Here is a 23,742-nt window from a genome sequence, read left to right as displayed (position 1 = left end):
ATGAGGGTAGTGCAGTGGATGTTGTCTACATGGATTTTAGTAAGGCATTTGACAAGGTCCCAAATGGCAGACTGGTCAGAAATGTAAAAACCCATGGGAAATGTGGCGAGTTGGGTCCAAAATTGGCTCAGCAACAGGAAACAAAGGGTAACGGTTGATGGATGTTTTTGCGAATGGAGTTCCACAGGGAACAGTGTTGGGGCCCACTATTTGGGGGATATATTAATGATTTGGATTTAGGTGTGGGAGGCACGATTGGGAAGTTTGCAAACGACACAAAAATTGACCAGGTAGTTGATGGTGAAGAGGGTAGCTGTTGTCCCTAGAATGACATCAATGGTCTGGTTGAGTGGGTGGAAAAGTGGCAGATGGAATTCAATCCAAAGAAGTGTGAGGTAATGCATATGGGGAAGGCAAACAAAGCTAGGGAAATACACAATAAATGGGAGGATATTGAGAGGGTAGATAAATGCAGGGCCATGGGAGAGCATGTCCCTGAAGGTGACAGGACAGGTGGATAAGGTGGTGAAGAAAGCATATGGAATGCTTTCCTTTATTGGACGAGGTGTTGATTACAAGAGCAGGGTGGTAATGCTCAAACTGTATAAAACGTTGGTGAGATTGCAGCTGGAATTGTGTACACAGTTCTGGTCGCCACATTACAGGAAGGACATAATTGCTCTGGAGAGAGTACAGAGGAGATTTACAAGAATGGTGTCAAGGCTTAAAAATTGCAGCCATGGGAAAAGATTGGATAGGCTAGGGTTGTTTTCCTAAGAACAGAGGCAGCTGTGGGTGGCTTACTTGAGGTGTACAAGATTATGAGGAACCTAGTTAGAATAGACAGGAAAGACCTGTTTCCCCTAGCGGAGAGGTCAGTTACCAGGGGCACAGCTTTAACATAATTGGTAGGAGGATTAGAGGGGACATGAGGAAAAATTTTCTTCACCCAGAGGGTGGTGGGTGTTTGGAATTCACTGCCTGGTTTGGTAGTGAAGGCCGAAACCCTCAACTCTTTTAAAAGGTGCCTGTATCAGCACCTGAAGTTCTGTAGCCTGCAAAGCTACGGACCTGGTGCTGAAAGGTGGTAACAGAATGGGTGGCTAGCTTTTACAAAATTTTTTGTTTTCTTTTTGGCCATTTTTCTAAGGCTCTAAGTTAAGAGCCAAAAAGGGTCTCCATCACTCTCCCAATAATCTCATTATTGTCATGAAGAGATATTAATGTCTATAATATTATTGGAAATTATTTTTTAAAAATAGAGTTTTGCGGTGTCTGTGTCTTAATTGGACTAAAGCCATCTGGTCCAGAGACTTTGATGTATAGAAAGAAGTAGGTTTGAAACGCCAATTAGATGTCAAGGGGGCAATTTTCATTTTTAAATAAACTATTCAAAAGAATGGGTGAAATCTGTCACCTAGCGAGAAGGCGCCAAGCAATGTGTTTATTTTTTTAATAAAATTGGTGGAATCAAAGGATGTTATTGTTAGAAGAGGTAAAATTAAAATCCTAGTGATACAATGGAAAATTTACATTCAAAGCGAGAGATATGTATAAAGGAGGCTCTGGGTAAATAGAGGCATTTTAAGATCCAACAAGTGTGAGAAGCCTCAAGTTTCTGTCTGCAAGGTCTCAGGGCTGAAAGAAACTCATTTTGAATGCCACTGTCCAGGGTCTGATTTGCCAGGTGTCTGTTTAAATCTATGAGATTTACTGTTGCCTTACTGGGGGGTCTAAGAGAGTCAGATTAATGAGGGGATTTTTGTAGTTAATGCAATAGTAATTTTGTAGGCGTATGTTTGTGCTTACAATTTTCTTGTATTAAGAAATGTTTAATTTAGTTTTATAAAACCCTCTTGAGGCTCGTTGGTCTTATTACTGCTGAATTCAAAGCCTACATCTCGAAACATACAAATTGAAAAAAATGGGTTATGACAGTGGCTTCAAGTTTCCCCTCTGGGATTTGAATAACTCAGCCTTTACCACTGACTGAGTCATAACATTATTCTATGGGCATTACTTGGTACATTGACTCATAACCAGCTCTTGGTTACCATCATAGCAATCTAAGTGTTTACACATCAAAAAACTGCAGTTGATATGCAACTCTGTCATTGCCCTACAGATTATGACAGTGTACTGGGTAATGGCTATAATGTCCAAAGTCTCGTCTTTGTTTTCAAGTTCCTCTGCTGCCTTGACATGTCCCAATCCCTGTCACCTCCGGGATCTCTGCCTACCTCCAATTCTGGCCTCTTGAGCATCCCCGATCTTAGTCGCTCCACCATTGCAGCCGTGCCTTCAGCCACCCGGGCCCTAAGCTCTGGAATTGCCACCCAAAACCTCTCCGCCTCTCTCTCTCCTCCTTTAAGATGCTGCTTAAAGTCATTCTTTTTGACCAAGCACTTGGTCACCTGTCCTAATGTCACCTTCTGTGGCTCAGCGTCTCCTCTTGTTTGACAGTCACTTCTTGGGATGTTTGACTATCTTAAACAGACACACGAGCTAGCAGGCATTCTCCGAATAACAGTTACGTGCATCGCTGTACCTGGATTTCTTCATGCTGATGGATGTGACCGACAGCTTTCTCTCCATGAAGAAGCTGATGACAGCAATCTGCAGCTCGCCAAAATTCTTAGAAGAATCCAGGTTACTCACAATCAGCTGAAGCGCTGCTTGAGGGAATGAGGGGGGAAAAAAAGCACCATGCTCAGTTGGCACATTTGTTGCACAAGCCCCGAAGACTTCTTTTACTGTTTGTACCATACTTTCCATCTCACTCTGGCTTCTTGAGCATCCCTGACTTTAACCGCTCCATCACTGGCAGTCGCGCTGGCAATTACCTGGGCCTTAAGCTCTGGAATTCCCTCCCTAAACTTCTCCACCTCTCTTTCTCCTCCTTTAAGATGCTCCTTAAAACCCACCTTGCTGACCAGCTTTTGGTCACCTGACCTAACCTGACCTCAGTCCTTGTGACTGAGGTGTCACATTTTGTTTTATAGCACTCTTGTTAAGTGTGTTAGAATGTTTTGTTATGTTAAAGATGCTAAATAAGTATAAGTTGTTGTTCTTAGTACTTACACTTAAAGAATGCTACATGGTTGGAGAGGAAAATTGTGGACAGGAACCAAACAGTGGAAACAGTATGTGATAGACAAAGCTAAGCGATCCTATAGCCAACTGATCAGATCAAAGCTCTACAATCTTGCCACATCTGGTCATGCATGCTGGTGAACAATTAAATAGCAAACAGGATGAGGAGGGTCCACAAATATCCTCATCCTGAACTATGGATGAGTCCAGCACAACAGTGCAAAAGACAAGGCTGAAACACTTACAATCATCTTCAGCCACGTGCCGAGTGGATGATCCATCTTAGCCTCTGCCTGAGATGCCAACGTTCAGCCAATTCAATTCACTCTATGGGATATCAAGAAATGGCTGAAGGCCCTGGATACTGCAAAGGCTATGGGTCCTCGTAACATGCTGACAATACTAGCCACACCCTGAGCCAAGCTGTTCCAGTACAGCAACAACACTGGCATCTATCCAACAATTTCCAATGTGGAAAACTGCCCACAATAAGCAGGACAAATCCAACCCAGCTAAGTACCACCCCAGCCTCCACTCAATAATCAGCAAAATGATGGAAGGTGTTGTTTAGAGTGTTATCAAGTGGCACTTACTCAGCAGTAACCTGCTCACTGATGCTTGGCTTGGGTTCCACCAGGGCCACTCAGCTCCTGACCTCATTATAGCCTTGGTCCAAACATGAACAAAAGTGCCAGACAATAACCATTTCCAACAAGAGAAAATCCGACGACCTCCCCTTGACATTCCAAGGCATTACCATCACTGAATCCCTTGCTATCAACATCCTGGGGGTTATCATTGACCAGAAACTGAACTGCACCAGCCTTATAAATACTATGGCTACAAGAGCAGGTCATGGCTTGGGAATTCTGCAGAGTAACTCACATCCTGACTACCCAAAGCCTGTCCACCATCTACAAAGGCACAAGTCAGGAGTGAAATGCAATGCTCTCATGTTGCCTGGATGAGTGTGGTTCCAACACTCAAGAAACCCGACACATTCCAGCACAAAGCAGCCTGTTTGACTGGCATCCCACCTTCAACATTCACTGCCTCCGCCACTGACGCACAGTGGCAGTGTCTATTATTTACAAGATGCACTGCAGCAACTCACCAAGGCCCCTCCAATAGCAGCTTCCTAACCAGCGACCTCTACCACCTAGAAGGACAAGGGCAGGAGACTCACGGGAACACCACCATCTGCAATTGCCCCTGCAAGCCACAAGAATTCCTGACTTGGAGCAATATCATTGCTCCTTCACTGTCGGTGGATCAATATCCTGGAACTCCCTTCCTAAAAGCGCTGCGAGTATACCTACACCACATGGACTGCAACGATTCAATAAAGCAACTCAGCATCACCTTCTCAAGGTCAATTAGGGATGGGCAACAAATGCTTGACAGCACTGATCACATCCCACAAAAGAATAAAAAAAACATGATTCACTGGTCTCTTTTCCCCTGCCTGCTCAGGATAATGTGCTCGTTCAAACAGGTTGCTATTGACTGTATAAGAATTAAAAAATGCCAGAAACACTCAACAGGTCTGGCAGCATCTGTGGAGAGAGAAACAGTCCATGTTTCAGGTCAGTGACTTCATCAGGCCTCTTGAAAGAATCACTGACCTCAAATGTTAACTCGGTTTCTCTCTCCACAGATGCTGCCACAACTGCTGAGAATTCCCAGCGTTCCTTTTGTTTTTATTTCAGATTTCCAGGATGCCTGTTATCGCTCGTAATCCTGAGCATTCTGATTTCACTCACAATTGGTAGATGTCTGGGCAGGACTTTTAGAGAGATAAAATTTAAAGTTCTAGATGGTGGGGCTGTCATCACTGACTCTTCCAAGGGATCCTCTTTCCCCGAAAGTCAATGCTTTCTTTAATGAAAGTAATTATTATGAGCAGAGAGCCAGGAACATGGTATTAATAAATCAAAAACCGTTGAAGAAAATGGAAATCCGACACCCGCCCTTCCCGAGGGCCCTCTGAGCTCTGAAGAAGCCTCTTAAAGGCCCTGCTTTCACTCAGTTACCTGACTTGGGTGTCACTTCACTTTTCTCCAAATTCTGTTCCTCTGCTTCCTGATCCACTTTCGTTGCAATCGCTTCAGCCTGGTCATTCACTCCTTCAACTTTCTCATCAGCTTCTGGTATCTCTGCCTTGAAGCCAAGAAGGGTGTGAAAAGAAATGCCACCTCCAGAATTCATCAATCAAAAAAGAGGTTGCTCAATGTTACTAGCACAGAAGGTAGAAGGCTGCTCCCATTGCACTGTGTGTGAACAAAGAGTGATGGAGTGGGAGTAGAAGAGGGAGGAGGGGTGGTGAGGGAGGAGCAGAGTGGAATGGGGAGTGGGGGGGGGGGGGGGTGCAGCAAGGGCAAGAAATGAGGAGCGAGGGGACGAGGGCTTTTTTTTCTTTATTCATTCACGGGATGTGGGCTTCACACAGCATTTATTGCCCACACCTAGTTGCTCTTGAGAACGTGGTGGTGAGCTGCCTTCTCAAATCGCAGCAGTCCTTGTGGTGTAGGTACACCCACAGTGAAGTTAGGGAAGGAGTTCCAGGTTTTTGACCCAGCGACAGTGAAGGAACAGCAATACATTTCCAAGTCAGTATGGTGAGTGACTTCGAGGGGAACTTCCAGGTGGTGGTGCTCGCATCTATCTGCTGCCCTTGTCCTTCTAGGTGGTAGAGGTCCTGGGTTTGGAAGGTGCTGTCTAAGGAGCCTTGGTGAGTTGCTGCAGTGCATCTTGTAGATGGTATACACTGCTGCCACTGTGAGTTGGTGGTAGAGGGAGTGAATATTTGTGGATGGGGTGCCAATCAAGAGGGCTGCTTTGTCCTGGACGGTATCAAGCTTCTTGTGTTGTGGGAGCTGCACTCACCCAGGCCATTGGGGAGTATTCCATCACACCCCTGACTTGTGCCTTGCAGATGATGGGTAGGCTTTGGGGAGTCATGAGGTGAGTTACTCATCACAGGATTCCTAGCCTCTTACCTGTTCTTGTAGCCAAAGTATTTATTTGGCTAGTCCAGGTCAATGGTAAGCCCAGGATGTTGATAGCGGGGGATTCAATGGCAATGCCATTGAATGTCAAGGGGAAATGGTTAGATTCTCTCTTGTTGGAGATGATCATTGCCTGGCACTTGTGTGGCATGAATGCTACTTGCCACTTGTCAGCCCAAGCCTGGATATTGTCCAGGTCTTGCTGCATTTGGACATGGACTGCTTCAGTATGGGTCGTCGCGAATGATGCTGAACATTGCCATCAGTGAACATCCCCACTTCTGACCTTATAATGGAAGGAAGGTCATTGATGAAGCAGCTGAAGAGGGTTAGGTCGAGGACACTACTCCAAGGAACTCCTGCAGTGATATCCTGGAACTGAGATGATTGACCTCTAACAACCACAATGATCTTACTTTGTTCTAGGCATGACTCCAACCAGTGGAGAGTTTTCCCCCTGATTCCTATTGATTCCAGTTTTGCAAGGGCAAGGGCTACTTGGTGCCACGTTCAGTCGGGTGTGACCATGATGACTGCCCTGTCAAGGGCAGTCATTCTCACCTCACCTTGGTAGCTCAGCTCTTCTGTTCATGTTTGAACCAAGGCTGTAATGAGGTCAGGAGCTGAGTGACCCTGGCAGAACCCAAACTGGAGGTCAGTGAGCAGGTTATTGCTGAGCAAGTGCCGCTTGATAGCACTGTTGATGATCCCTGGGGAGAACAAGGTGAGAGGATGGAGAGGGAGGCAGAAAACTGGAGATAAAAAAAAATATTTTGTTCGCCAATACCTAGGAATGAGCATTTCACATCAAAACACTGCAAATATGGTCACTAGGCATAAGTGCTATATGCCTTTTACCTTGTCCATTTCCTGCTTTACCATCATTTCACTTGTCCTTTCTTCACCCACTGTCAGAGGGTCTGCACTGACGCCTTCCATATCCACCTCTGACTGCACAGCTCCTAGATATGAAATATGGAAAACTAAAATTAACACGTTTAACATCAGCATAGCATGCAAGTCTCAGAGTAATTCTTGAGCAATGCACTGCCCTGACCACCATGGACACCACCACACGGTTTACTGGCCATAAACAGGAGTGACGCACATGGATTGCAAAAGTTAACTTGGAAATATTTTACACTCATTCAATATTTTTGTGGGGGTGCTTTTATCCACCAAGTTGGATTATCTGGAATGACTGACATGGATTGGGACCCTGCACAACTGTATTGAACAGGGAAACAATTAACTTCAATGATATTCTGTGAAATGGGAAGGAGTGGGCCTACTAGGAATGAAATAGGTCCATTCTCATTCTATACAATGGGAGCTCAGTAGAGGTTTACCAAATTGATTGCTGTAATGAGTGGGTTGTCTTATGAGGAAAGGATGGACAGACTGGACCTGTTTCCACTGGAGTTTAGAAGACTGAGGGGTGATTTGACTGAAGTATACAAGATCCTGAATGGCCTTGACAAGATAAGCATCAAAAGGATTTTTCCTCTTGTGGGTGAGTCCAGAACTAGGGGGCACTGTTTTAAAATTAGGGATCACCCTTTTAGGACAGAGACGAGGAGAATTTTTTCTCTGAGGGTTGTGGGGCTTTGGAACTCTCTGCCTCAGAAGGTGGTGGAGGCGGGGTCATTGAATATTTTTAAGGCACAGGTAGGTAGATTCTTGTTAGGCAAGGGAATCAAAGGTTATTGGGGTTAGATAGGAATGTGGAAATCGAAACACAAGATGATCAGCCATGATCAGCTGTGGGTCTGGAGTCACATGTAGGCCAGGCCAGGTAAGGACAGCAGATTTCCTTCCCTAAAGGACATTAGGGAACCAGATGGGTTTTTACAACAATCAACAATGGTCACCATTAGACTTTTCAACCCAGATTTTTATTGAATTCAAATTCCACCATCTGCCATGGCAGGATTCGAACCCAGGTCCCCATAGCATTACCCTGGGTCTCTGGATTACTGGTCCAGCGACGATACCACTGCACCATCACCTGAGCCCAGTGGAATTCTACAGAATAAGAGGATAATTGTAAAGGTACATTGGATTGCTTGCCTGGTTTGAGATGCATTTTTGTAGAGCCAAGATATAGTGGAACATCTCTTACAAGTCAAGAAAAAAATATATTTTCTTCAGCTTGTAGACGGTTTCCATTGCAATATTTATCAGAGCTTAAACCTTCCATTATTGCTAGCAAGTTGTCCCATTTGGTCCCACGTTGCAAAAAAAAACAAAAGACCAAACACCTTGCTCATGACCACCACATTTATTTTTGGTCCAAAGGATACTTGCCAATCCATCACCTAGCATCTTTAGTTAGGCTAGAGTTTGGAGAGTTATGGAACCAAGGTGGGTGGATAGAGATAAGTTGCAGCTCACCCATAAATCAGACTAACTGACAGAACAGGCTTGAGGGGCTGAGTGGCCTGGTCCTGACACTTCGAATTCCTGACCAAGCTACACGGGGAAGGTTTGATAGCCTGACACGAAGTGTGTACCCTCTCTTTGTAGGGACACACTCCAATTAACCCAAAGAGAGAGAGGACAAAGCCAAAACTTGGCAAGGGCTCCCAATATGTATGGAGTGCATGGAAGAAAAAAAAAAGCCAGCCATTTCCTCACTAAGCACTGGAGATTTACAAACAGCAGCTAATATACAAAGAAACAATCACCCAAGAATGGGCTTCAGCATGGTGTCTTTTCACAACAATTGATCCTATGGCTTTAAAATGGGCCAGCAGAGGATAAATAGCTGACTCATATGCTGTACATAATCCAATTCTTACAAAAACAGATCAACTGAGTGATGCCACAGGAGATCATGAGTAATATTTAAGAATATTATTATTAAGAATGAGCTGAAACTTTCCCTACCAACTTAAATGTCAGATATATGCGAGCGAACATGTTCTATTATTACAGCAGGTAAGTAGGAAGGCAAATTATTTGCAAGCCTCTATTACAAGGGGGTTGGAATCAAAGTGACAGGAAGTCTTGCTGTAATTATACAAGACTTTGGTGAGACCACAATTGGAGCAGAGTGCACAGTTTCGGTCTCCGTACTTAAAGCAGGTTATACTTGCTTTAAAAAGGGGGCACAACCAAGGTTCATTAGATTGATCCTTGGAAAGACAGGACTGTCATATGAGGGGAGATCGAGCAGAATGGCCCGCATTTGGGAGCGGTGATGGCGTAGTGGTACTGTCGCTGAACTAGCAATCCAAAGACCCAAGGTAATGCTCTGGGGGATCCAGGTTCGAATCCCACCACGGCAAATGGTGCAAGTTGAATTCAATAAAAATCTGGAATTAAAAGTCTAATGATGACCATGAAACCATTGTCAATTGTTGTAAAAACCCATCTGGTTCACTAATGTCCTTTAAGAAAGGAAATCTGTCATAGTTACCTGGTTTGGCCTGCCTGTGACTCTAGGCTCACAGCAACGTGGTTGACTCTTAACTGCCCTCTGAAATGGCCTAGCAAGCCACTCAGTTGTAACAAATCACAACAAAGTCACAAAGAAGGAATGAAGTCGGACGGACCACACTTCATCAACCTAGGTACCGGAAATGACAGCGGCAATCTCAGCGCTGTCGACCCTGCAAAGTCCTCCTTACTAACGTCTGGGGGCAAGCGCCAAAATTGGGAGCACTGTCTCACAGACTAGTCAAGCAACAGCCCGACATAGTCAGCCTCACGGAATCATACTTTACAGATAAGTCCCAGACACCAGCATCACCATCCCTGGGTATGTCCTGTCCCACCGACCGGACAGACCCAGCAGAGATGGCAGCACAGTGGTATACAGTCGGGAGGGAGTTGCCTGGGAGTCCTCAACATTAACTCCGGACCCCATGAAGTCTCATAGTATCAGGTCAAACATGGGCAAGAAAACCTCCTGCTGATTACCATGTACCGCCCTCCTTCAGCTGATGAATCAGTGCTCTTCCATGTTGAACAACACTTGGAGGAAGCGCTGAGGGTGGCAAGGGCACAAAACGTACTCTGGGGTGGAGGGGGGGGGGGGGGGAGGAGAGAGAGAGAGAGAGAGAGAGAGAGAGAGAGAGAGACACGACGACGACACGACTTCACTGTCTATCACCAAGAGTGGCTTGGTAGCACCAGTACTGACCGAGCTGGCCGAGTCCTAAATGACAAAGCTGCTAGACTGGGTCTGCGGCAGGTGGTGAGGAACCAACAAGAGGGAAAAACATACTTGACCTCATCCTCACCAACCTGCCTGCTGCAGATGCATCTGTCCATGACAGTATTGGTAGGAGTAACCACTGCACAGTCGTTGTGAAGACGAAGTCTCACCTTCACACTGAGTTGTGTGGCACTACCACCGTACTAATTGAGATAGGTTTCGAACAGATCTAGCAACTCAAGGCTGGGCATCCATGACATGCTGTGTTCCGTCAGCAGCAGCAGAATTGTACTCGAATACAATCTGTAAACTCATGGCCCAGCATGTCCCCCACTCTACCATTACCATCAAGCCAGGGCATCAATCCTGGTTCAATGAAGAGTGCAGGAGGGCATGCCAGGATCAGCACAGGCTGTGGTTGTTGGGGGTCGGTCATCTCAGCTCTAGGGCATCACTGCAGGAGTTCCTCAGAGTAGTGTCCTCGGCCCAACCACCTTCAGCTGCTTCATCAATGACCTTCCATCATAAAGTCAGAAGTGGGGATATTCGCTGATGATTGCACAATGTTGAGCACCATTCACAACTCCTCAGATATTGAAGCAGTCATGTCAAAATGCAGCAAGACCTGGACAATATCCCGGCTTGGGCTTACAAGTGGCAAGTAACATTTGTACAAGAGTGTCAGGCAATGACCATCTCCAGCAAGAGAGAATCCAACCATCACCCCTTGATGTTCAATGGAATTACCATCACTGAATCCTCCACTATCAACATCCTGGGGCTTACCATTGACCAGAAACTGAACGAGTCAAATAAATACTGTGGCTACAAGAACAGGTCGGAGGCTAGGAATCGTGTGACAAGTAACTCAGCTCCTGACTCCCCAAAGCCTGTCCACCAACTACAAGGCACAAGTCAGGAATGTGATGGAATACTCCTCGATGGCCTGGATAAGTACAGCTCCCACAACATTCAAGAAGCTTGACACCATCCAGAGCAAAGCAGCCCACTTGATTGGCACCCCATCACATTCACTCCCTCCATCACCGATGCACTGTAGCAGCAGTGTGTACCATCTACAAGATGCACTGCAGGAATTCACCAGGGCTCCTTCGACAGCACCTTCCAAACCCACGGCCACTACCACCATGAAGGACAAGGACAGCAGATAGATGGGATGGGAACACCACCACCTGGAAGTTCCCCTCCAAGTCACTCACCATCCTGACTTGGAAATATATCACCGTTCTTTCACAGTCGCTGGGTCAAAATCCTGGAACTTCCTAACAGCACTGTGGATGTACCTACAACACATGGACTGCAGTGGTTCAAGAAGGCAGCTCACCACCACCTTCTCAAGGGCAACTAGAGATGGGCAAAAAATGCTGGCACAGCCAGCGAAGCCCATATCCCGTGAATGAATTTTTTTAAAAAATCTCTAGCGTTTAAAGGAATAGACATAATCTCATTGAAACATTAAACAAAAATCCTAGAGACTAGACAGAATAAATGCTGGGAGGGTGTTCCCCTCAGTTGGGGATTCTTGAACTAGATGGTACAGTCACAGCTTAAAAGGTTTGGTTATTTAAGATTGAGATAAGATATTTTTTCCACTCAGAGGATTGCGAATCTTTGGCATGCTCTATCCCAGCAAACTGTGCATATCCGGTCATTAAGTATATGCAAGACAGAGATCAATAGATTTTTGGATACCAAGGAAATCCAGGGATATGGGGATCAGGCAGGAAAGCATAATTGAGGTGGAAGATCAACCACGATCATACTGAATGGCTGAGCAGGGTTGCATGGCCTACTCCTGCTTCTATTTCTTATTAAATTAGTGTGTGTTAAAATCAAAAGTTTTTAAAGTTCAGTAAAAAATTCTGGGTGCCAAAGTCAAAGCTGATTGGGTATATTAAAATATCCTTACTTTCAGTCTGATCTTCAGTCTGATCACAGCCCACTATTATCTTCACACACTCTGATTTGGTGTCATCCCCTCTACCATCACTTGGCCCTTCACTGCACAATTCCGTTACTTCATAAATAGAAGTCTGTACCGCATCAATAGGAGACGGGGCTGTTATCTCTCCAGCCTGCTGACCCCTGTCTGACATCATAACATCAGCTGAGGCATCTGTAACCCTCGATTCACAGCCTGCCTGCACACTGGAACAAGATTTTCTTCCTCTCCTCCTCCTTCTCTTCCTCCACTTTGATCGTTTGCGATTTGCTGAGTCCATCAACCCCTCTTCGTTTTCCGAGCCTGCGGACGTGACAGGTTCATCACCTTTACCGGCTTGGACTGCCTTCTCTTCCACTGGAATGGAAGCTGGCACGCCCTGGGCGTCCTTCAGCTTTAACACAGCATTTCTCTCCTGGTTTTCTGCTTGAACTATAGATGCAGAAACCCTTGGGAGTTCCATAGTTGCCTCGGCATCTGAAATGCTAGGTCTGCCATCTGTAAGCGGGGAAAGAGTTTCTAACGTTAACCTGGAGATTCCCTCTGGTTCAAGAGTGGCATCCCAGCACTTTACCGGAATGCTCATCGGCTCTTCCACACATTCTGCTGGTTGGAGAGCAACAGAGTCCTCACAGCTATTTGAAGCTTCAGTTGTTTCCTTACTGATGGAGTGTTTCTCCGAGGGTTTAAAATCAGTTCCTATCGTCGTCTTCAATTCACAGACATCCAACTTGACCAAAGGTAAAAGCAGCGAACCCCCCCCATCTTCTGAATATCGTTCGTTGGAAGTCACTGAAGTTCCCATGTTTCGATGTTCAGACTCCTGTAGGGATGCACACAGATCTTCTGTGTTTGCCATTCTCTGTTTATGCTGCAGCTGCAATTTCAAAGATGGAGCACCTTCATTCTCCAAGATGGTCGGCCCAGGAACGTTTGTGCCTCCAGCTCCAGTCTCCGAGGTAGTTGGCCTAGGAACGTTTGCCCCTACAGCTTTAGGCTCGGAGATGTGTGATCCAGGAAGGTTTGACCATCCATCAGTCTCCAAGATGGTTACCCCAGGAAGGTTTGTCCCTCCAGCATCAGGCTTCAAGATGGATGACCCAAAAACGTTTGCCCCTGTAGCTTCAGTCTCCAACGTGGCTGACTCAGGAAGATTTGCCCCTTCAGGTTCAAGCTCCGAGATGAACGGCCCAGGAAGATTTGTCTCTTCAGCATCAGGTTCAGGAATGGATGACCCAAAAAGGTTTGTCCCGGTAGCTTCAGTCTCCAAGATGGTTGATCCAGGAAGGTTTGTCCTCCCAGCTTCGATCTCAGAGGTTTGTGACCCAGAAAGGTTTGTCTGTACAGCCAGCACATTTTCACTTAACCGTTTGCTTGGCGAAGCATTTTCAAGGTGCCTTTCGTCTGCAAAATTATCTGGTTGGCTAACAGGTGCCCTGTCAGTCACGGCTGCCCCAATTTCTCCAGTGTGCTGTGCACATTCCACCATGCGCTCTCGATTTCCTGTTGTTTCACAAAGGGTTTCACTGAACAACTCCGAGATTTCCCTTTTGCTAGCAGTGACATCGGTATGCAAAACCGGCTCCTCTTCTCCATTTGCCTGCTCATTCATCAGGCCACTGAAAATCTCACCACGTTCAGACCCGTGAAACAGGCTCTTGGAACATGAGGCATCCGTGTTGCCCTCGGGGCTTTCAGCTCCAGGAAGTGTCTCCTCAGAGCATTCAGCATCCAGCCCCTCCGCCTTCTCTTCCTGTTTTCCAGACATTGTTTCGCGAGCAAACCTCCAGTCACCACACAGAATTCCAATTCAATCATCAGAAGCAGAAGCCGTCTGAAAATCTCAGCACCCCCGCTTCAGTCTTATTCGTGCTCCGAATAACCCTATGTTGCAATAACCCGACAGTGAAAATCTGTGCTCGATCCTTCCCGAGAAAGTACCTTTCCCAACCAACTCATTTCTCTTATTACATTCTATCCCAATCTGGCTGTCTGAATGCTGTTGAACAGCCCTCGAGGTTCAGCAGCCGATTACATGCTCCAAGGACCAGGCCGCGCCCAGTTCCTGAACCAATCAGCAACACAAAAAACCTTGCCACACTAAGGCTCAGTTGATCCCGTGTTACATGCAACACTGCCGCCTGTCAGTTTTCATCAAGCCTTTTGGAAGCCAACTTTTGGCCAAACAAAGGGAATTTAAACAAAAAGTACAGCACAAGCTCACTGCTAAAGACAAACTTTTGCTTAGAACTCTTTGAGGCCAAGCATACTGCAGTATGCATTTAAATAATGTTTTTGCGAATTAAAAATTTACATCAGGCACCGTATCTTTCACTTTTCTTATTATTCGCCCTCTATTAGAAGGCGAAGATTAAGTGCGTCCCCCACCCCCCCCGCAGTGACTATTGAACCACGTGAGTTTGCTTCCGCTGTAATGTAGGGAACACGGCAGTCAATTGGCACACAGCAAGCTCCTACAAACAGTAATTTGATAATGACCAGATAAATCATATTTTTAGCAATGTTAGCTGAGGGATAAATACCATCCTAAGACGCTAAGGGAGAACTCCCTCTGCTCTTCTTCCACTAGTAGCCATGGGATATTTTACATCCACCTTAGATTGCAGACAGCCTAACCTCATATACCAATGCAGCACTCCCTTATTGACTGCACTGGAAGCACCAGGATAGATTTTACACTTGGGACTCTGTAGTGCAGCTTGAGCCCAAGATCTTCTGATTCAGAGGCGATCACGCTATCACTGTGCCATGGTTGGCAGAAATGACAGCCATTTTAAAAGTGTAAAGAAAACATTTCTCCTTATAGGCAAATTGAAAATGAGGGGTCATAAATACAGGATTGTCACCAATAAATCCAAAAAGAATTCAGAAGGAACTTCTTTACCCAGAGAGTGGCAAGAATGTGGAGCTCACTACCACGGAGTAACTGAGATAAATAGCATTAATGCATTAAAGGGAAAGCTGGATATGTACGTGAGGGAGAAAGGAATAGAAGGATTTGTTAATAGGTTCAGTAAGAGCAATAATGCCAGAGGCGGTGCCATTCCATTATTAGTACTTTCCACAGGGAAAAAACAGCACAACAAGAGACCAGAAGAAAGAAATATGGCTGGAGGTGGCAGTGTAAGAAAATGCAGAAAAGTGCAAGTTATGCACGAGTGTCCAGAACAGATATTAGTTGTGTAAATTTCTAGAACAGGAGGTACCTTTAGTCCTGTTTGCAAAGTTCTGACACAAAATATCTCAGACACAAAATACCTCAGACACAAAATACCTCAGACACAAAATATCTCATCTTCGTTTACCTGGTTTTGTTCCGTCCCCGAGGTTGCTGTGGGCTGGTTCGAAAGGAGGGGTTTCTTTAACAACATCTTTTTGTGATTCCTTTGGAGAAGAGTCTTCCACAAGCTAAGGAGGAACACAGACATTACAACAGATCAGAACTTACTTTAAAATATAGCTCTGTCCCTGGTATGAGTTCCAACAGGATCATAGGAATGGGGGAGCAAAGTAAGAGGTAGGAAGAGAATTAACTTCTTCTGGCTCAGCATCCACTAAACCCCTGCTGAAAAGTGAAAATTAAACGAGAGTATAATTGTCAGCTACTTGCTGCCCTCGGAGGACGCAGAGAGGGCAGGAACCCACGCATGAGATGGGGAAGTTGGCGAGAAAGGAAAAAAAGGTGTGGTGGGGGGCGGTGGGGAGAAAAAAAAATCAATAGATCCCTGGTAAGCATTAATCACCTACATCGTTCTCAAGAGAGACAAGTTTTTCCATCACCAATTTCTGTCTCGACCCGCCGGCCATCCCAGACCCCCAGCCATGTTGCTATCCCACCAACAGCAGGAAGGGGAAACACAATGAAGAGGACAGTCACCTGGTAATTGTTCTTATGCACTCCACTAGATATGCTGCAGAACAAGAAAAGACTGTTCAGCCATGTAAGCCCTCCTGACCACTGTCCCCACCCCCCGCCACCCCCCCAACTTTTCACTCATGGGTCACACCCCACCACTTCTCACTCATGGGTCGCCCCTCCCACCACCTCAGTTACCACCCTAAGACATCTCACAAATACCCCACCCGATTCCTACAAACGTTTCCAAATCGTCTCCTTGCCCCGTCTGCGGTGTCTACTTCAATGGTCATCCCTGGCAATTTCCTGCAGTTTTGATTGCTCTGAGATTGAAAAATGGCACTTTGCTTTGTCCCTGCTCACCGCCTTTCTTTGGGTCAAGTGATAAACCCGTGAATGTTTTAAATAAAGGGTTTGATCATGAGGGTAACGTTACCAATTGCTCTTCCGTTTCTAGGTCTTCAACCTTCAATTCTTCCGCAGTCACTACAATGGGGTTCCAACTCACAGTCTGCACTTCCTTATTTGCGAAGTTGATCTTAGGCACCGCAACCAGAGGTCCCTCTTCTTGTGCTATAAAGGAGGAAAATGTCTCAGTAAGAATCCCTTGCTGGGAAAATTGCCCCTGTTTTAAGCACAGCTGAAATCGCTGCCCAGAAGGTGTTTAACAGTGTGAAGGGATTAGATAGGATAGAGGTAAAGCGATGTCTGTGCTGGGGGGAGGGGGAGAACAGTCCAAAACAAGGGGTCCTAAATAAAAAGAAAAACAAATACAAAAGGAATTCAGAAGAAACTCCTCCACATTAAGAGTGATGCGACTGTGAAACTCACCACCACAGGATTGGGATGAATAGCATAGATGCAATTAAAGGGAAACTGAATAAGTACAAGAGGGTGATAGGAATACAAGGGTATGCTGCTTGGGTTAGATAGAGTGGGAGGAGTTGTGTGTGGACCATAAACACTGGCATGGACCAGCAAATGGCCTGTTTGTGCATTGTAAATTTTGGGTAAATAACCCATCTAACTGCAAATACCAGGCCAATATCCTATCAAAAAAACTTTTTTCTCTGATAATACAAAAAGAAAACTTTGAATCCCTGACTATACCAGTTCAGTCAATGAATGCCATGCAGGATGTTAATTTCTACATTTATTCCGATAAACTTCATGCATTTCCAGCACCTTCTGTTTCTGTTGTGGGTTTGGCAATAAATCAGACTTAGTGATCACAAGTGGCTTGCATTGGCTTTCTTTTGGGGCTGCCTGATATCAAGATAATAAAAGGCCCTCCCCTTCCTACAAACACTTCCAATTGTCCCTTCAGCCCATTGGGTTGTCAACCTCCTATGGTATTCCTTGGCAACTTCTTGCAACTTGATTGCCCTGGGATTGAAAAATTAACAAACAGCCTCTTGCTTTGTCCTCACTCACTGCCCTTCTTTGGGTCAAGTAATACATCTTTGAATTTTTTAACGAAGGCTCGGACGATGGGGGCTGCTACTATTCACACCAAACGCGAGCGTTTTTCTTCAATAGATTCGCCTGCCTGATGATCCCCTGACAGGTCAGCCAGAGACCATTAAAAGTTCTCAGGATTAGCTTATTAACTTAGCCTGCTTGGTGTATTATTTCCAATACGCTTTTGGAAGTTGCCTTAACCCCAATACACCCCTTGTGTAAAATTGTTAACCCACCCCTCAAATTTCTTCCACCGAGACTTGACCCAGTAGTTTTAAAGCTCAGAAGTCCCCAGTTGCTACTCAAGCTGGCTTCAACAGAATCTATAGGGACAGCAAGCAGCCATTCGGCCCATCAAGCCTGTTCCGCCATTCCGTCACCTCAATTAAATCACACTGTAGTCTTTATACCCAAGGAAATACAATAAACTGTGCCTCATCCTACACTCTACCAACCAGAATTCTCTCGTAACCAAAATTTCTCACAGCTGGATTCTTTTTAAAAGCCGGTCACTGTCCATGTTCAGTTAATGCATTCTTTAAAAAAAACTAGTAACAATAACAGTAGATTCCAAATCTGAAAATTTTTTCTTAGGCTTTACATTAAAGTTATTACATTTTTTGGGTTTGCTTTGGTTATTGTGCCTGAGTAAAGAGACTCAAAGGAACTCTGTGAAACTGACAGCTCGATTTTTTATTTTTAAAAATGCCGGTTTGAAGGCCATGGCATCAGTTGTGGTGTCAGTTTGGTCTTCAGTTGTGGTGCCCTGCTGTGCTGGGGCCCTCGACTGCCCAGCTGCTTCCCCTCACCCCTGGAGCAATCCAGGACAATGTAACTCCCAGTTAACCATCATTTTTGATTAACCAGCACCGCCTGTTTCCCAAGCATGCCGGATAACAAAGGCTTTAACTGTACATAGGATTACATGGAATTTTAATTTACAGCACAAAGACTATTCAGCCCATCTGGTCTACTCTAGTGTTTATACTCCACACGATCCTCCTTCTTAGCTTCTTCATCTCACCTTATCAGCCTATTCTTTTATTTCTTTCTCTCTCATGTGTTCATCCAGCTTCTCCTGAAGTGTATCTATGCTATTTATCTCAACTACTCCGTGATAGCGAGTTCCACAACCTCAACGCTCTCTGCGTAAAGAAGTTTTGCTGAAAAGGCAGAAATGTTGCCAAACTTTGGGTCTCGATCATCAGGACAAGAGGAAGAATGCCAAATTTCAAACAATCACAACAGTTTATATTACAGGAGAAAAGGGTGCTGACTGGTTGGCAAGTCAACTCTGATTGGCTGAGGTGTTGTCATGGAAAAAGCAACAGGGAACTATAGGCTCCCAGGTAATTCAAAAAAGGTGCAAGGCTTGAACTTATTGTTAGCAGAGAACGGGTCCCTGCATAAGAATATTGGGAAGAAGTTCCTCCCGAATTCCCTAGTGGGTCTCTATTTAAGACCCCTTGTTTCAGGGTCTTCCACAAATGTGATCTAGGCAACCTGTCCTCATAATTCAATATCATCCAGGCAATCTGCTCTGCACCCACAACTGCAATACTCTGGCGTTTATCAAGAATGTTAAGAACATTCCACACGTCTATCATTTATTCGGGATCTAGTGACAATTTTTACCTGATTTACTGGCACTTTGTGTTGAACTTCCACACGTGTCTTCCAATAGCAAAGACCCCTGCTCAAGTACAACGCAGGAAGCAGTGTCGCAAGGTAATTGCTCAAAAATTTTATCCTGAAGGAAAAAAAAATGTACGAACACAATTCGATCAAAATAGCCCAGCACTTGCAGCATTGCAAATATATTGGATTTTTTATTCTTTCATGTCATGTGGGTGTCACTGACAAAGTCACAATTTGTTGCCCATCCCTAATTGCCGTTGAGCCAAGAGGCCAATTCGGGGGGGCAGTTAAGAGTCAACATGTGGGCCAGACCAGGTAAGGATTGCAGATCTTCTTCCCTTTCGGACATGCAATGATAACTGTCATGGTCACCATACTGAGAGCAGCAGATTTTATTAATTAAATTTAAATTCCACCAGCGACTGTGGTGGGATTTGAACCCATGTACCAGAGCATTAGCCCGGGCCTCTGGATTACTAGTCCGGTGATGTTACCACTACATCACTGTCTCTTCCCCACCCCCCCATATTAGATCACCTATAAATTTTGTAGAATAGTGCAGTGTGCTGAGCAGGGACATGCCTCGGGGTTAGACCCCAGCAAACTGAACCTTCCAGCCTCACGGTACGCTGCACTGGGGAGACAACAGGCAGAACCCTGGGTGCTTTTTTATGGGAAGAGAGAGAAAGAAATCAAAGGAGAGTAGGGATCAAGTTTCCACCTCCCACCTACCTCTACAATGAGAAATTTGCACACTATCTTGTGCCAATTTACAGTCCAGATCTGTCAAGAGGTCCAGGAGCTGTTATCCAGTCACCTGCTTCTCAGATGAGGCACACAATGATAAAATGAAACAAAGATTCTTAGGGATGAAGTGTGATCAATCTCCAAAGCAAATAGCTACATTCTATTACCTCTTTCTTGTCCATTTCCATATTATCTTGTTTAGCCTTCGTGACTTCAAGCTCCTCTTTACCTCTTCTGTTAAGGCCTGACGTCTGCAATTCACTCTGCTCAGTTACATCTGGCCCGCAATTTGTATCCACGTGCTCCTCTTTAAACATAAAACAAGGTGTCTGTCACAGAAATTAAATCATATCAAAACAAAGACTCATTTTAACTAACCTGGAAAGCACAAAACATCCTAGAAACTGTGGTGTTGCAGTCAGCTTAAGAACCTGCAATATCCTAACACTGCTTCAGACTGGATTTCTGACTCGTGTCAAATCAATACAAAACTCTGCACAGTGTAGTTGTTGTAGGGAACAGTATAGCCAGGGTGAAAGGCACAGTGTAGTTGTTGTAGGGAACAGTATAGCCAGGGTGAAAGGCACAGTGTAGTTGTTGTAGGGAACAGTATAGTCAGGGAGATAGGCACAGTGTAGTTATATTAGGGGGCAGTATAATCAGGGGGATAGGCACAGGGTAGTTGTTGTAGGGAGCAGTATAATCGGGGGATAGGCACAGGTTAATTATATTAGGGGGCAGTATAATCGGGGGATAGGCACAGGGTAGTTGTTGTAGGGAACAGTATAATCAGGGGGATAGGCACAGGGTAGTTATATTAGGGGGCAGTATAATCAGGGGGATAGGCACAGGGTAGTTGTTGTAGGGAACAGTATAGTCAGGGGGATAGACACAGTGTAGTTGTAGGGGGCAGTACAGTCGGGGGATAGGCACAGTGTTGTTGCAGGGGGCAGTAAAGTCAGGGGGATAGGCACAGTGTAGTTATATTAGGGGGCAATATAATCAGGGGGATAGGCACAGGGTAGTTGTTGTAGGGAACAGTATAGTCAGGGGGATAGGCACAGTGTAGTTGTAGGGGGCAGTACAGTCAGGGGATAGGCACAGTGTTGTTGCAGGGGGCAGTAAAGTCAGGGGGATAGGCACAGTGTAGTTATATTAGGGGGCAATATAATCAGGGGGATAGGCACAGGGTAGTTATATTAGGGGGCAGTGTTGCCATTTCCTATCTCACATGAAGTCCCATTCATTCATCGCCCACTGTGCTTACTGACCTACAGAGGATTCCAGTCAAGCAGCACCTCGATTTTAAAATTCTCATCCTTTTTTTCCTCCCCATCTCCATAATCTCCTCTAGCTCCACAACCCTCAGATTCTCTGCACTCCTCTAATTCTGGCCACTTGTACTTCCTTGATTTTAAATCACTCCACCATCAGCGGCCATGCTATCAACTGCCTGGACCCCAAGTTCTGGAATTCCCTCCTTCAAACTCTCCCTCTCTCTTCTCCTCCTCTGAAGACACTTTTTAAAACCTACCTCATTCCTCTAAGGCACAAATACCCAAAGGGAAAGGTAAATCAACCATGGTTAACAAAAGAAGTTAAAGATTGCATTAGATCAAAGGAAATGGCTTGAAGGTTGGGTTCTAAATTGCTCCCAGCAAAGGACAGCCATGAAGCTGATTGAGAATAGGAAAAGAAAATATGAATGTGAACTAGCAAGGAGCATAAAGGCAGACTATAAAAGCTTCTTTAGGAATGTGAAGAGGAAAAGATTAGCTAGGACTAATGTGGGACCATTACTGCTGGGGACAGAATGTATAGTGGAGGACAGGGAAATGGTGGAGAAACTAAACAATTCTTTTGTGTCTATCTTCACGGAAGAAGATACAGAAAATCTCCCAGCAATACAAGGCAACCAAGGGACTTGTGAAAACGGGGACCTAAAAGAAATTAGTATTAGTAAAGTGGTAGTGCTTGAAAAGTTAACTGGATTGAAGGCTGATAAATCCCCCGGACCAGATGAGCTTCATCCCAGAGTATTGAAGGAGGTGACTAGAGAGATAGTGGATGCATTGGTGGTTATTTAGATTCTGAAAGGTTCTTGAAGACTGGAAAGTAGCAAATGTAACCCCACTATTTAAGAGGGAGAATGGAGAACTACAGACCTGTTAGTTTGACGTCAATATTAGGGAAAATGTTAGAATCTATTATAAAGCATGTGATAACTGGACAGATAGAAAAGAATGATAAAATCGAGCAGAGTCAGCATGGAAGGGAAATCATGTTCAACAAACTTGGGATTTTTTGAGGATGTTACTTGTAGCATAGACAAGGGAGATCCAGTGAACATAGTGGATTTGGAATTTCAGAAAGGTTTTGATAAGGTCCCGCACAGGAGGTTAGTGAATAAAATTAGAGCGCATGGGACTGAGAAAAACATACTAGTATGGATTGAGAATTGGTGATCAGACAGAGCAGCGAGTAGAAATAAACAGATCATTCTCAGGATGACAGGTGCTACTGGCGAGGTACCGCAAGGATCAGTACCAGGTATTTACAATCTATATAAATGATTTGTATGTGGGGACCACTTGTAATATTTCTAAATTTACTGATGACACCAACTGGGTGGGAACATAACTTGTGAGGAGGATGTAAGGAGGCTTCAAGAGTACCTGGACAAACTAAGTCAATGGCCTAGAGTATTGCAGATGGAATATAATGTGAAGTTATTCACATAGTGCGAAGTTATTCACTTTGGTAATAAAAAAACAGAAAGACAGAATATTTCTTAAATCGTGAGAGGTAGGGAAGTGTAGGTGTCCAAAGGAACTTGCTCACGAGTCACTAAAAGTCAGCATGCAGGTACAGCAAGCAATTAGGAAAGCAAATGGTATGCTGGCCTTCATCGCTAGGGAATTTGAATACAAGAGTAAGGATGTCTTGCTGCAGTTATATTGAGCCTTGGTGAGATCCCACCTGGGGTATTCAGCACAGCTTTGGACTCTTTAGCTAAGGAAGGATATATTTGCCATAGGAGTGCAACGGAGGTTCACCACTGAGGAACATGATCAGCAGGAGTAGGCCAAATGACCTACTCCTATTCCTATGTTTCTCTGGCCGATTTGGTCGCCTGCCCTAAGATTGCCTTTGCAGCTCAATGTCAAATTTTGCTTGATAATCACGTGTGAAGCACCTTGGGATGATTTACTACTTTAAGGCTGCTGTAAAAACGCAGGTTGCTGCTGTAACACTACTTTCATTTGTTAACCGCGACTCAGAAATTTAAGCCTGATATTGGAAGAGTGCACAAGTGGGAACACAGGCCAGACATGCTGTTTTTTTTAAAAAAAATAGCATTCTATTACCAGCGAGTGCCCCAGGGCATTGCTCTTGGGAAGTCAGGTGATATCCCGGTTTGGATGTTATTCTGCTGCTGAGGTGAACCAGAGTCTCTTCACAACCAGCGACATGAATTTATATAGCACCTTTAACATCGGAAAACATCGCAATTCTACTTGCTACCAAGTATATGATGAGCTACTTCATTTGGTGCTTAATTTCAATTCAAGCTGTAGCTCGGAGGCAATTTGAGATTGTTGTGTGTCTGGTTTGCAGGTTTACATAAGAAAAAGGAGTAAGCCATTCGGCCCCTCAGCCTGCTCTACCATTCAGTAAGAACTGGCTGATCTGATTGTGGCCTTAAGCCCACTATCCTGCCTGCCCGACCTCCCCCACAGCCCTTCACTCCCTTGTAGATCAAAAATTTGTCTAATTCAACCTTAAATGCATT

The 23,742-nt window shown here is 44.9% G+C and overlaps 1 protein-coding gene across 1 annotated transcript in view; it reads right to left on the bottom strand.

Annotated features, from left to right (window-relative positions):
• LOC121272247 overlaps positions 1-23,742 on the bottom strand; it is a 131,606-nt gene that overhangs the window by 52,051 nt on the left and 55,813 nt on the right. Inside the window, exons 16-22 of the mRNA XM_041178776.1 lie at positions 20,117-20,256; positions 19,200-19,314; positions 16,540-16,676; positions 15,553-15,655; positions 6,960-7,063; positions 5,127-5,253; positions 2,549-2,672 (exon numbers count right to left, since the gene is read on the bottom strand). Coding sequence (XP_041034710.1) covers positions 2,549-2,672; positions 5,127-5,253; positions 6,960-7,063; positions 15,553-15,655; positions 16,540-16,676; positions 19,200-19,314; positions 20,117-20,256 — 850 coding nt within the window. The remainder of the gene's footprint in view (positions 1-2,548; positions 2,673-5,126; positions 5,254-6,959; positions 7,064-15,552; positions 15,656-16,539; positions 16,677-19,199; positions 19,315-20,116; positions 20,257-23,742) is intronic.

The sequence above is a fragment of the Carcharodon carcharias genome, chromosome 33 (assembly GCF_017639515.1).
Source record: "Carcharodon carcharias isolate sCarCar2 chromosome 33, sCarCar2.pri, whole genome shotgun sequence".
NCBI lineage: Eukaryota > Metazoa > Chordata > Chondrichthyes > Lamniformes > Lamnidae > Carcharodon > Carcharodon carcharias.
Note: the sequence above shows the minus strand (reverse complement) of the source record. Positions and strands in the feature narration are given on the sequence as shown.